Source organism: Erythrolamprus reginae, chromosome 2 (assembly GCF_031021105.1).
Source record: "Erythrolamprus reginae isolate rEryReg1 chromosome 2, rEryReg1.hap1, whole genome shotgun sequence".
Taxonomy (NCBI): Eukaryota; Metazoa; Chordata; class Lepidosauria; order Squamata; family Dipsadidae; genus Erythrolamprus; species Erythrolamprus reginae.
The window spans coordinates 316,307,055-316,320,160 of NC_091951.1; the positions used below are offsets into that span (position 1 = coordinate 316,307,055).

The 13,106-nt window shown below is 35.9% G+C and overlaps 1 protein-coding gene across 2 annotated transcripts in view; it reads right to left on the reverse strand.

The window, feature by feature from the left end:
* Window positions 1-696: 696 nt before the first annotated feature.
* AP3B1 (adaptor related protein complex 3 subunit beta 1) overlaps window positions 697-13,106 on the reverse strand; it is a 187,579-nt gene continuing 175,169 nt past the window's right edge. For both annotated transcript variants that reach the window (XM_070743219.1, XM_070743220.1), the window contains exon 27: window positions 697-1,470. In XM_070743219.1, the coding sequence (XP_070599320.1) occupies window positions 1,317-1,470 (154 nt within the window). In that variant the 3' untranslated portion in view covers window positions 697-1,316. The remainder of the gene's footprint in view (window positions 1,471-13,106) is intronic.

Here is a 13,106-nt window from a genome sequence, read left to right on the forward strand (position 1 = left end):
TGACAGCAGGTAATTAAGGTTTCTGAAGGTTTCTTAAAAGTTCAATGTGACTACATTATGGTCCACCCAAGAACTTCTGAGGATGAAAGTATATGCACAGAACGTAATTTTGCTGGGATACCCGATATAGTGATTCATTAGCCAGAAAACTCTGAAGACTAATTGCACCACAGCTATTTTTGTATGAAGTACAGTGTTCCCTCGATTTTCACGGGTTCGAACTTCGCGAAAAGTCTATACCACGGTTTTTCAAAAATATTAATTAAAAAATACTTCGTGGTTTCCCCCCATATACCACGGTTTTTCCCGCCTGATGATGTCATATGTCATCGCCAAACTTTCATCCACCTTTAATAAATATTTTTTTAAATAAACTTTAATAAATAAACATGGTGAGTAAATGGTTGCTAAGGGAATGAGAAATTGCAATTTAAGGGTTTAAAGTGTTAAGGGAAGGCTTGTGATACTGTTCATAGCCAAAAATAGTGCATTTACTTCCGCATCTCTACTTCGCGGAAATTCAACTTTCACGGGCAGTCTTGGAACGCATCCCCTGCGGAAATAGAGGGAACACTGTATATGAAACCTAGTGCTATTTTGGTAACACAATAAGCTACTGATGTTTAAAGATATATGACATATATATAAATCAGTTGGGCTGTTATCCAACTCTCAGAAAAATGAGAAAAACCCATATTTAACATAATGTGACTTTATTATCATCTCAATGTTGAAGAGTTATGGCAGCTATAGAAAACAGATACAAATAAATGATTAATACAGGCTTAACCTCTGGGCAATGAACAATAAGAATGTTATTCCTTTCAAATGACACACACACACATCAGCCCCCAATTCCATATCAAAAGCCTATCTCAGGATGGACCATTTCAGACTTGATTTCCACAAACATCATTAAACTGCTCTAATTAAACTGATTTTTAAAAGCTATTTTTTCTAAAGTCAGCTTTCTTCCCGTCTTCGCACATTTTTTTAAAAAAATCATAATAAAACTAGCAGAACGAAGGGAAAATTAGGCTAAAGGGAAAACGTGTAAGTAACATTTAAAATTTAACCGAGAGTAAAATGCGTATTTCTTTGGTGAGAAAAAAAAAGGAGGGGGGGGAATGGAGCAATATACTTGTTTGCGTGATAGATGTACACTACAGCATTCTAAAACAGAAGACAAGAATGTCAAGAGTGTATTCTTTCCCCACCGCCAGATGGAAAGGCTATTATTATAAATGAAAGGCAGCCGTAGTGGATGCCAGGCACTGTTGTGGCGTGCCAGATTCTGAAGTCCAGATGTAAGCGGGCTACCCCTGGGACAGGACAGGCTTCAGCTCCCGCAGAAGAATGGAGCCAATCACCGTCTTCTCCGTGTTGATGAAGAGCTGGGCTGTGGATCCTTCTTCCAGCTCCACTGTGACAAGCACAAGTGACGCACTGTGCACAGTTTTAGCCGCAAACCTACCAGATTAAAAACAAAATTGGTGAGTGGTTCCTTAGAAAACTAGCATAAAATGCAGTGTTCGTTTCAATGATCAAGGGGGTGAAACTTCACAAGGCGCCCATAGAATGCAAAGCTTTTCCAAAGCCAAACCATTAATACTGCACAACAGAATATGGAAATAGTATAATTTTATATCGTTATATCTATATAATTTGCATAGAAGAATACTAAAAAGGCTTGAAACGTTAACAGTTCAGTTTGAATTTTGCCAGAAAGAGCTTCGCAGAGCACATAACTGATCTGAAGGTTAACTGTATTCATTCAGGAGTCCAAGTCCTGTTAATATAATATATATGGTAATCAAATAAAGAATGGCCTACACAACATACACTCTTAAGCACCCTTAAAGATTCGAACTTTCCAAATTAACAAATCTTTTCAGTTTTACATATTGGGACATTAAATGGATTTCTAATGACTTTAGCCAATCAAAGGAATCATGAGCTATAATCCTCTATTACTAAATTCCAAAACATGAAAAACCTACTCATTACACGGAATTAAAAGCAAAAACTAGTCTTTTAAGCACTGCAACTGATTGAAAAGCCGTTTTAGGCACAATGAACGTCTGTCAATCCTGTTAATTCATTCTACATGCAGAGCCAGACCCAAGGGACTGGATGGAAAGACACAGCAAGAGGCTACTTTTCAATGTCCCACAAAGCAAACTGCCCCCCTCTTTCCTCTGCTTGGGAAAAAAAACCCAGGGAGAACCCAAGGCACCACAAAGTTGCTGCACATGGGCTTTTGAAAACACTAACAAGTGTGGAGCAGGTCTGCGACCCACAGTGACCCCACTTTGCAGGGCCAATTCCCTCTCCCCTTTCTGAATGACACGTGTCTGAATCAGAGCCATCTGCCTCAATTTGCGCAACATCTTCAGCCACAATAGGATCCAGTTAGCCCTGACAACAGCTCACAATACATAAAAATAAAACTGCTGTGCTGACAGCACGCCATCAGCTATTCAAGAGCAAACCAACTGGTCAGTGTCTCATGTCTGACAATTAGCATGGGCCTTGCGCAGCGCCTCCTGGGCTCCTTAGGGATCTGTTTAATTACCATCAACATAAAAGTGGGAGTTTATCAGCAGATACTCAAAAAGCTTCACTCTAGACTTAATTAAAATATTAGCCTCTTCAGCAGGAAGCAGATTCTCTTTAAATGAAAAGTAATTTCTTTTTTAAAATATTAAGTATATCAACATCAAAATCTTGTAACACATTATACTAATTTAGGAAAGTCTAAGCCTTTCCTAACTTCAACTCTTCGTAGGTCAATGTATTTATTTTATTTAGATTAAATATACTATTTTCACTCTTCACCAGGGCTAAGAAGAAAAAACATTCCCATCAAAGCAATGCCAACAGTGCCATTTAGTCTTTTCTTTTTCTTTCAGCAAAATGTTAAAATCTATGTTTCTCCCATCAATTTGGAAAGGGTGATAATTAAGTAAACAATACTCTTATTAATCTATCTCTTTATCATTTGTGTCCTGGGACTATAGAAGCTGATTATGCCTGATTTCACATAATAAAAGCACCAGAGCTGGGGCTCTCCTGGTTTTTCATAGCCTCAAGGTTCATTTTACTCTTGTTCTAAGTCTAAACTGCAAGGGATATAAAGTCAATGTTATTATAAAAGCAAACATAGCCCAAAGGCACAGTGGGATCAATTCTGGTTGGGTGCTTTCCATGTCACTTAAGTAATTAGCTAAGGGGGAAAAAACCCTTTGAAATAAATAGCTTAGGATCTCTTGGAAAAAGATTTCGTTGTAATAGCAAGAAATCCCTTACCCTCCACCTTCAAACAAGTATTAACTTCCCATGTGGCAGGGATTAATGCTGCTATTATATCTAAGACAAGCTAATATTGGAAGCACTTATGCAAGTCAGATGGCTAGTAGTGCCTCACACAGCATTTTACTGTTAAAAGACAAATCTATTTAAAAATATAAGCAAGCGGGGTCACAAATATTATGGGTTGTGGGAGGTAAACATTACTTTAGTAAAATAACACCCAGAAAACATTCATGAACACTTGTGCCAGTAAAGTAAACATACACAAACATGTTTAACAACTACTTAAGGGAGAACATAATGGCTCTAAAATGATGGAGGAGAAATATACATTTGTAACCTCACCAAATTGTTCTACAGCTTTCATAACTACTATACATATTTTTTTATAAGGGAGGAATACGCAACTTTTATATGTTCCAAGATAAAAACTTGAAATTATTAAACCATGTAATTTAAAAAACCACTCCTTTGTGTACTCCAATTAATTAAACAAATCTGACAGGGATTACAAAAGGCAGCTCTGTTATTTTGTTTTTATCTTCTCTTCCCAAATATCTGTATGTAAGTACAACCACCAGGGCATATAAAGCACATGGGGGATGGTTCTGTTTTTGAAGAGTAGAAGTAGTCCTTCTTTTATAACTACAATTGGCACTGGAATTTTAAAAAAAATGTTTTTATTGAGTATAAACATTTTAAAAAAAAAATAGACATTAAAAAAGACAAACACACACCAAACAAACCAAACAATACATTTACAAATATACATATAAACCTCCTAGGTACTTCTATAGTAAATTGTCTTAACATTAAATTTTCATTTACCTATATATAATTCTTATAAACTGTATTTCCTTTACAACTTTTCTCTAGAGATCTATTAGTAAACATGTCTATCCATTATATACCAACTTATAAAATCCTATAGTCATTCTTTAACTAAACATCAGTAAATACATTTATATATCTTCTTTTTTTTTCTTTTTTTCCTTCCTTTTCAGCCAGTTATAAAATAAATTCCAAATTTCAAAATATTCAGAGTCCTCTTTCTGGTTTAGGTCTATTGTCAATTTATCTGATTCTGCATATTCTAATTTTTTAAAAATAATTATATTGTTGGATGGTACATCACCATGTTTCCCATTTTGTGCCAGGCATATTCTCACTGCTGTCAGAATATGTAGTATAATATACCGATATTTTTTTTCTATCTTTTGATTGAATATTCCTGTTAAGAATACTTCTGGTTTCATATTAATTTTTGTTCCGTTATATCTTCAATTTTCATTGAATTTTCATTGCTAAGCAATTAAGTCACTGAGTTTTGCCTATTTTTACATCTTCTTTTAACTTAAGTGAATCATCATGGTAATTAACTGAATCACAAAGTTATTACCCAAATCTGGCTTTTCCCATTGGTTTTCTCTTTCTCTTTTGACACACACACACACACGCACACAGAGAGAGAGAGAGAGAGAGAAAGAAAGAGAGAGAGAGAGAGAGAAAAAGAGAGAGAGAGAGAGAGAGAGAATGAGAATTCACTTCCAGAAGAGGTCGTGACAGCTGTCAGTCTTGATAGCTTCAAGGCAGGATTAGACAGATTCATGGATGCCAAGTGTATCAGTGGGTATTGAAACGGATGTCCATGTGCCACCTCTATTCCCTTGAGTACCACTTGTTCGGGGTGAAGGAAAAGAGAGGGTTCTGCCTTCTCTTTCTGCTCAAGATCCCCATGGACAATTGGTGGGCCACTGTGTGAGACAGAATGCTGGACTCGATGGGCTTTGGCCTGATTCAGCATGGCTCTTCTTATGTTCTTATGCTCAGGATCCCTATGAACAATTGGTGGGCCACTGTGTAAATGGTGATCATATGACTCCAAGATGTTACAGTCATTGTAAATACAAGCCAGTTGCCATGCACCTGAATTCTGATCACATGATTGCTGCAACTGTCATAAGTATGAGGATCAGTCACAAGTCACTCTTTTCAGCACCACTGTAACTTTGAACAATCGTTAAATGAATGATCATAAATTATAAGTTTTGAAATTAAATGCTGATGGTTTTAATATTCATTTTGAAAAAGCGATCTACATTTAAAAGGAAAGCTTGATAGTCTTCATAAAGAAAAAAAAAGCCGTTCAGATTATATACGGTTACCCTTATCCCTTTAAAGCAGTGTTTTTCAACCAGTGTGCCGTGGCACACTAGTGTGCCGCGAGACATGGTCAGGTGTGCCGCGAAGCTCAGCAACAGAAAGCAAGAGAGAGAGAGAAAGAAAGCAAGAGAGAGAAAGAGAGAAAGAGAGAGAAAGAAAGCAAGAGAGAGAAAGAGAGAGAAAGAGAAAGAAAGCAAGAGAGAGAAAGAGAGAGAAAGAGAAAGAAAGAAAGAAAGAAAGCAAGAGAGAGAGAGAGAGAAAGAAAGGCAGGGAAGGAGGGAGAGATAGAAAGAGAGCAAAGAAGAGAGGAAGGAAGGAAGAGAGAAAGAAAGAGGGATGGAGAGAGAGGAAGGAAGGGAAAAAGAGAAAGAGGGAGAGAAATAGAGCGAAAGGGAGGAATAGAGAGAGAGAATTTTTTTTCCAAACTTTTTTCGCCCCCCCACTCCCCCCTGCTCAATGTGCCCCATGATTTTGTATATGTAAAAAATGTGCCGCAGCTCAAAAAAGGTTGAAAATCACTGCTTTAAAGGAAGCAATAAAGCAAAGTCTAATTACAAAAACATTCCTGATTTGAATTCTAAAGTAATAAACTGCTGATTTTTTAAACTGGTGCTGCTCCCAGTCTCTTCTTCACAATTAAAAGGAAGATAAAGATTCATAACTTGGCCTAGAAATCACCGTTTAGAATCAGAACGCCATTATATTATTCCTTTTGTTTTAAAATGATTTTAATTGTTTATTCACTTATATAATCCCTGGCTACAAAATGCTATAAGCTTTCTTTCATGTAGTTCTGATCCAAGTTCAATTTCTTCCTCTTTTCAAATTAATCACAAGCTGTTACAATAGCCCATTCATGCTACAACTTTTTTTTCTCTACTCTCTGCATGTAGCTTTCATTTATTGCCTGCTGAAGCAGACAGAATCCTATTAGTAAGAAAGACCATCACCAGTGGCCCAGCCCTAGCTGTATAAAAATAATTAGCCCAAAGTTGACAAATGAATAATGAAATTGTACAATGAATTAATCTTCCAATCTGAAATATCAGGGTAGTCTTTGAGCAGACATGAAAAGAATCTACAATCTTGTAACTATTGTAAACCATAAAGTTAGCACAAACCAGTCCAAAGTAATGAAAACAATTGTTCTTGTTCTTTTATCAGTAACCAAAGAGAACTGTAAGTCATAAGCAAAAATCACTTTAAAAAGTAACTACAAGGTGAAATAAAAGTTTGTTAAACGATTCAATTCTACAATTTAATATACTGTACACACCCAGCATTTTTATTTTTTCTCCAGCTGTGCTTCAAACAAAATAAAGCCACAAAAAGCAGACAGAAAGCCAAGACAGTGTCTCCTCAACTCTCTCTCTGCCACTTTGTTATATTGGCAGATTCAGAGTTATGTCTAAGAAAATATGATTGCAATTGTATTGTTTAGTTTTCATTTTATTCTTCTTATAATGTAGATACCACAATTCAACTCTCAAACCAAACAGTAAGTATTTTAGCTTGGGAAACAGAATGGCATGTGCAGTTATTTAATATTGGAAAACACTACCAAACACATACATACACACACAATTTGATTTGTATAAACATTTCATGGTTATTCTGGAATTTAATATCTCTTAGGTTATTATGACATTTTGTACCCTGAAAAAAGAATTGGTTTCCCTGAAAAATTCAGTATGTCCACGTTAAAAAAGGAAATTATAAACAGCACCATTGTCTAGTTCCCACCTATAATAATCAAATTGTAAAATTGAGCTCTGAGCCAGAAAGGTTAATTTTACACAAATAATCCATAGCGGTTTAAACATACTGGCTTGCAAGAATGCTCTGCTTAGAGAATCACTTGACAACAACATAGAGAAAAAAGTGATCCATATATTTTGTACTTCTTAATTTCAGATATAAAAGCAGTGCTGCTCTCTAGTGGACAGCGATCAGGATAGTTGCCATACCTATCTTGATTTATCAAAAATATCCAAATAGCACACAGGCAGATTTAAAACTAACGCACTGCTTATTAAAATGAAATTTTGGTTTCCATGTGACTGATAAATAGTGAAATTCTGTAGAGATAATCTTTGCACACAAATTGGAATGTGTTAGAGACACTTCAATATTAAATTCAACATTAAAACATATCCCTATTAATAAAGATGTGTACTGTACTACGACAAAATGAAGTTAGTTAGATAAGCACTCCATCATTTACCAGTCAGAAGACTACAGGATTTGATGGAATATCTTCAGAAATATGGTAAGTAACAGAAGAAACAAACAGTGACAGCAAATTGAGAATCATATAGTAGACAATAGATTAGAAATAACTACAACACTGATACCAAAGAAGCACAGAAGGAAGACTTAACAAGATGCAATTTTATGGTGACAAAATAATCATCCAATGCAGAATAGAGCTTTCCATGAAAAGGCAGATGCCAATTATCCATGCTTGTGTTAGAAAAAAGTGAAGAACAATTTTATTTGTTTTATTATTTGAAAAATAAACGTTAAGTCATACATCCAAAGCTAAATGCCTTTGCTATGGGTTATGGAAAAAAGAATGATAGATGCATTTACTTGCATCTGTTTCAACTTATTTCATAGCAACCTGGAACTGGGAAGTGGGAATGAAGAGGTATTAATCTCCGGGACCACCTTCTGCCGCACGAATCCCAGCGACCGGTTAAGTCCCACGGAGTTGGCCTTCTCCGGGTCCCGTCGACTAAACAATGTTGTTTGGCGGGACCCAGGGGAAGAGCCTTCTCTGTGGCGGCCCCGGCCCTCTGGAACCAGCTCCCCCCCTGGAACCAGCCGCAAAGTTAGAATTCTGAGACTCTTGGTAATTTCATAAGCATCACAAACATATCCCAGAACAAGAGTTTGTAATTATTCCTTCTATGCCATGTGCAATTATTCCTATTATTCACAAAGCCGTGACTCTTCAGAAATACTGAATTGGACCATTATCACTTTTAGACTTTATCCATGCTTAATGATATGAGGCAGAAAATTTTCTAATGCTTATGTTTTGTATGGAAAATTGTTTGTTTCACAGTGTTCATTAATAACAATAAGTGATGCAATTTCAAACATGGTATTAGCCAAGCTTGCCAATTGGAGAGTTGAATCATTTCCCCCAAATGATTATCTCTAGTGAGAAAAAATATGTATATTATTTATATTTACTATAAGAACACAAAAGGATATGAATGTTTAGCAGGAAGAATATAGAAACATAGAAACATAGAAGTCTGATGGCAGAAAAAGACCTCATGGTCCATCTAGTCTGCCCTTATACTATTTTCTGTATTTTATCTTAGGATGGATATATGTTTATCCCAGGCATGTTTAAATTCAGTTACTGTGGATTTATCTACCACGTCTGCTGGAAGTTTGTTCCAAGGATCTACTACTCTTTCAGTAAAATAATATTTTCTCATGTTGCTTTTGATCTTTCCCCCAACTAACTTCAGATTGTGTCCCCTTGTTCTTGTGTTCACTTTCCTATTAAAAACACTTCCCTCCTGAACCTTATTTAACCCTTTAATATATTTAAATGTTTCGATCATGTCCCCCCTTTTCCTTCTGTCCTCCAGACTATACAGATTGAGTTCATTAAGTCTTTCCTGATACGTTTTATGCTTAAGACCTTCCACCATTCTTGTAGCCCGTCTTTGGACCCGTTCAATTTTGTCAATATCTTTTTGTAGGTGAGGTCTCCAGAACTGAACACAGTATTGCAAATGTGGTCTCACCAGCATTCTATATAGCGGGGTCATAATCTCCCTCTTCCTGCTTGTTATACCTCTAGCTATGCAGCCAAGCATCCTACTTGCTTTCCCTACCGCCTGACTGCACTGTTCACCCATTTTGAGACTGTCAGAAATCATTACCCCTAAATCCTTCTCTTCTGAAGTATTTGCTAACACAGAACTGCCAATACAATATATTACACAAATTTAAAAAGAAATCAAAATCATATAATATTCTAAGTATCTATTTGAAGGGGGTTGTTTTGTTCATTTGTGCGTGGGACAGAAAGTATTCTTACGTTGCTTTGTGCAGATAAGCCAAATTTGCATAAGGATTTCCAGAAATTTTCCCAGTTCATTTTTTCAGAAAATAATAGAAATATAATGATCTGCATTATGAATGTTCATGAATGCTCATAAACAATGCTTTGCCATCAAGAAGTAACAGCACTCTCAAGTATACAATTGATGATTTGGTATGATGTAATTTCTTGCAGGTAGAAAAATATTAATTGGTAATTTTGGTTGTATCATTTTTGCAAAAGCAAAGTTATTTTATGTTTGCTTCCAATGAAACTTTGATTAAGAGTTCATACAACACAAATACCCTCCTTGCCTTTTGTAAGCTCCTCAAAACCCAACTCTGTCGTCAGGCATGGGGGAATTGAGATATTCATTCCCCCCAGGCCTATACAATTTATGCATGGTATATTTGTGTGTATGTTTTTAATAAGGGTTTTTAGTTATTTTAAATATTAGATTTGTTATATGTTGTTTTATTACTGTTGTAAGGCGCCCGGAGTCTACGGAGAGGGGCGGCATACAAATCTAATAAATAAATAAAATAAATAAAATATTAAAATTATGAACTGGTCCAGCATACACATGAAATTACATGTACAGTAAGCCCTCACCTATCGCTGGTGTTACGTTCCAGACCCGGCTGCGATAGGTGAAATCCGCGATGGGGAATTTATCGACTGATAGTACTTATTTATTTATATTGTAATTGTTTGGTAAGTTTTCATTGTTTTAAGTGTTTATAAACCGTTCCCACACAGTATTTATTTTAGATACACTATTTAAATACAGTATTTACAATTTTAGATATATTTTTTTGGAAAAACCTGCCGATCGAGTTCCGCTGGCTGTTTAAATCTGCCGATCGACTTCCTCAGAAACCCGCGAACCAGCGAAGATCCGCAAATGATTTTTCTCATTAATATTTCTTGAAAACCCGCGATGAAGTGAAGCCGCAGTAGGTGAAGCGTGATATAGCGAGGGACTACTGTATTGTTAAATCTATATGTCTACAATGAATGCGCAACTTTCAGACTATTAAATGACAAACATGAAACACTACTTATGTCTATTTTTTAACTTCTCAATAATCCATATAGAATACAATTTAAAATGATAGCATGTGAAAGCTTTAAATGTACATTGGAAATCAATTGGGATTTTAATGAAAAATGCTTTTTATTAAAAGAAAAAAATTCCAAAATGACAATATTATCTTTATTGGTGACAGATATCAATTACCTTTATTAAACTTGAATAATTTCCGTTATAGTTAATCATGAATTCCACAACAAGTTTATATTACCAACCTCATTACTGATAATATAAGGCAAAACATCCCTCTAGCTGCATACTCAATTAGAGAAAAGATATACATGTTTTTATGATTTTGGTAAGTTACATGAATCATAAGATACTGTTTCAGGATTTATTGATTTGTATTGTAATTGTAATTGTTTTGATTTTATTCATTCATTCAATCTTGATACCACACAATACCAATCTACCTATACTTGGTGGTGGTGGTGGGGGAAATTAGCCCATTCAGAACGGGTTCACAATTTGGGTGTCGTCAACATCTGACAGCTGTGGCTGGGAGACCTTTGCACAGGTTCGCCTAGTGTACCAATTGCGACCATACCTGGATCAGGAGGCTCTGGTCATGGTCAATCAGGTCCTTATCACCTCATGGTTAGATTATTGCAATACGCTCTACATGGGGCTACAAATGGTTCAGAATGCAGCCGCATGAGCTGTCATAGGTGCACCTAGGTACATCCACATCACACCAGTTCTCTGTGGACAGCACTGGCTCCTGATTTCTCTCCGGGTGCAATCCAAGGTGTTGGTTATTACCTTTAAATCCCTACATGGCTTAAGGCCAGACTATCTTCGAGACCACCTCCCAGCAAACCCGGAGAGGGGCGGCATACAAATCTAATAAATCTAATCTAATAAGGGCTCACAAGACTGATCTTTTCTGGGTCTCCTCAGCTAAATAGTGTCGGCAGGTGGGCCCGTAGGGGAGGCCTTCTCTGTGGCTGCTACAGCTCTTTGGAACCAGCTACCTCCCAAGATTGGGACTACCCTAACCCTATTGGCCTTCCAAAAAGCCCTGGAAATTTATTTTTCTTCTTTATTAAATTTTTCTTACTTTTCAAAATATAAGCAGCCCAGAGTTATCTGAGTTGGAAAACCTCTAAATTTAATAAACAAACTGAAATGTTGCTGGATGGGTCCATTTCAGAATGCATACAGGAATTAGATGATTGGTTTGCATGTCTCTGCAAGCAGGTATAGCTGTTTGGTAGATCCTTAAACCTGTATTGTTCAAGCTTTTCATGCCACTGCTACCATGGACTTGTAAATACCAGAGCAGGAGATCTCAATGCGTGAAGTCACAAAATCTGTGTCAGAAACAACAGGGAGGTGGTGGCGGTGGGAGGGATAGTCCATTTTTTATAAAGCTATTCAGGTTTTGCAGGCTAAGTCTGGTGTTTGAAAGCAGAAAATGATTTCAAAGGAACAAGGACAATTGGGACTGCCTGATTTGAAACCGTATTTTACAGCTTGCTGCTATAAAATTTGCTGAGAAATAAAAGAATTTTAGAATTAGAAGCACACAATTTGAAGTTTGGATGGCATGGTCTTCTATGGTACAATACGATTAAGGCTCATGAAGACTTTATAAATCATCTTTCCTTTCTTTTCTTTCCCTCCCTTTTTCTATTTAGTTCATTGCTTTTATTTTCTAGTTTTTATTTTTTTTATAATGTCTTCAATTAAAATTATACTAAGCAAAAAAAGCATTTTTGTAGGATATAAGAAAAAAGTTTTAAAACTATAATCTAGCAATACTATTGAAAGTAAGCTGTCAGGACAGTATAATGAAAGCTACATCTTTGAATAAATAGTTGATTTCTTTTCAATTAAACCCTTAGTTTTATTGGGGACAGTGATGGGAGAGGCAAAAATAAGCAAATTCATTTATTTTATATTGCAAAATTTGTGAATTCCTGTATTAGAAGATGAAACTTTTCTAATATGTAGTAATTGGGGCTAGTATGGCTAGGGCATTTACTTTGACTTCCACAAAACTTTTGACAAAATTCCATAAAAAAGATACCAGAATAAACATAAACAGTCCTAGGTTAACAAAAGTCCTCTTAAAGAGCACATTACAGAACAGAAAGCACTGTAAAAGGTCATTTTTCACAATGGAGTACTGTATGATAAACAAGTCAGATATCCCAAGGTTGTGATTATTAACTTGTTTATATTCTGGAGATATGGATGAGAACTGCCAGCTTTGCAGCTGACAACAAATCAAGATGATAAGGGAAAATACAGCTGTATGCATTAGAAGTGGCAACAGAGTCATCACACAGTTCACAGAGAAATCTAACCCAGTGAAGATTATCCATGGAATCACATTTCAAATATTAAAAGCTACATACTGACAAATGTTTACTGCACAATAAAATGATTTTTCTTCCATGGTGATAGCTGAAAATCATATATTGTTCCATATAATAAAGACTGAATTTTAATTACAATATGTAG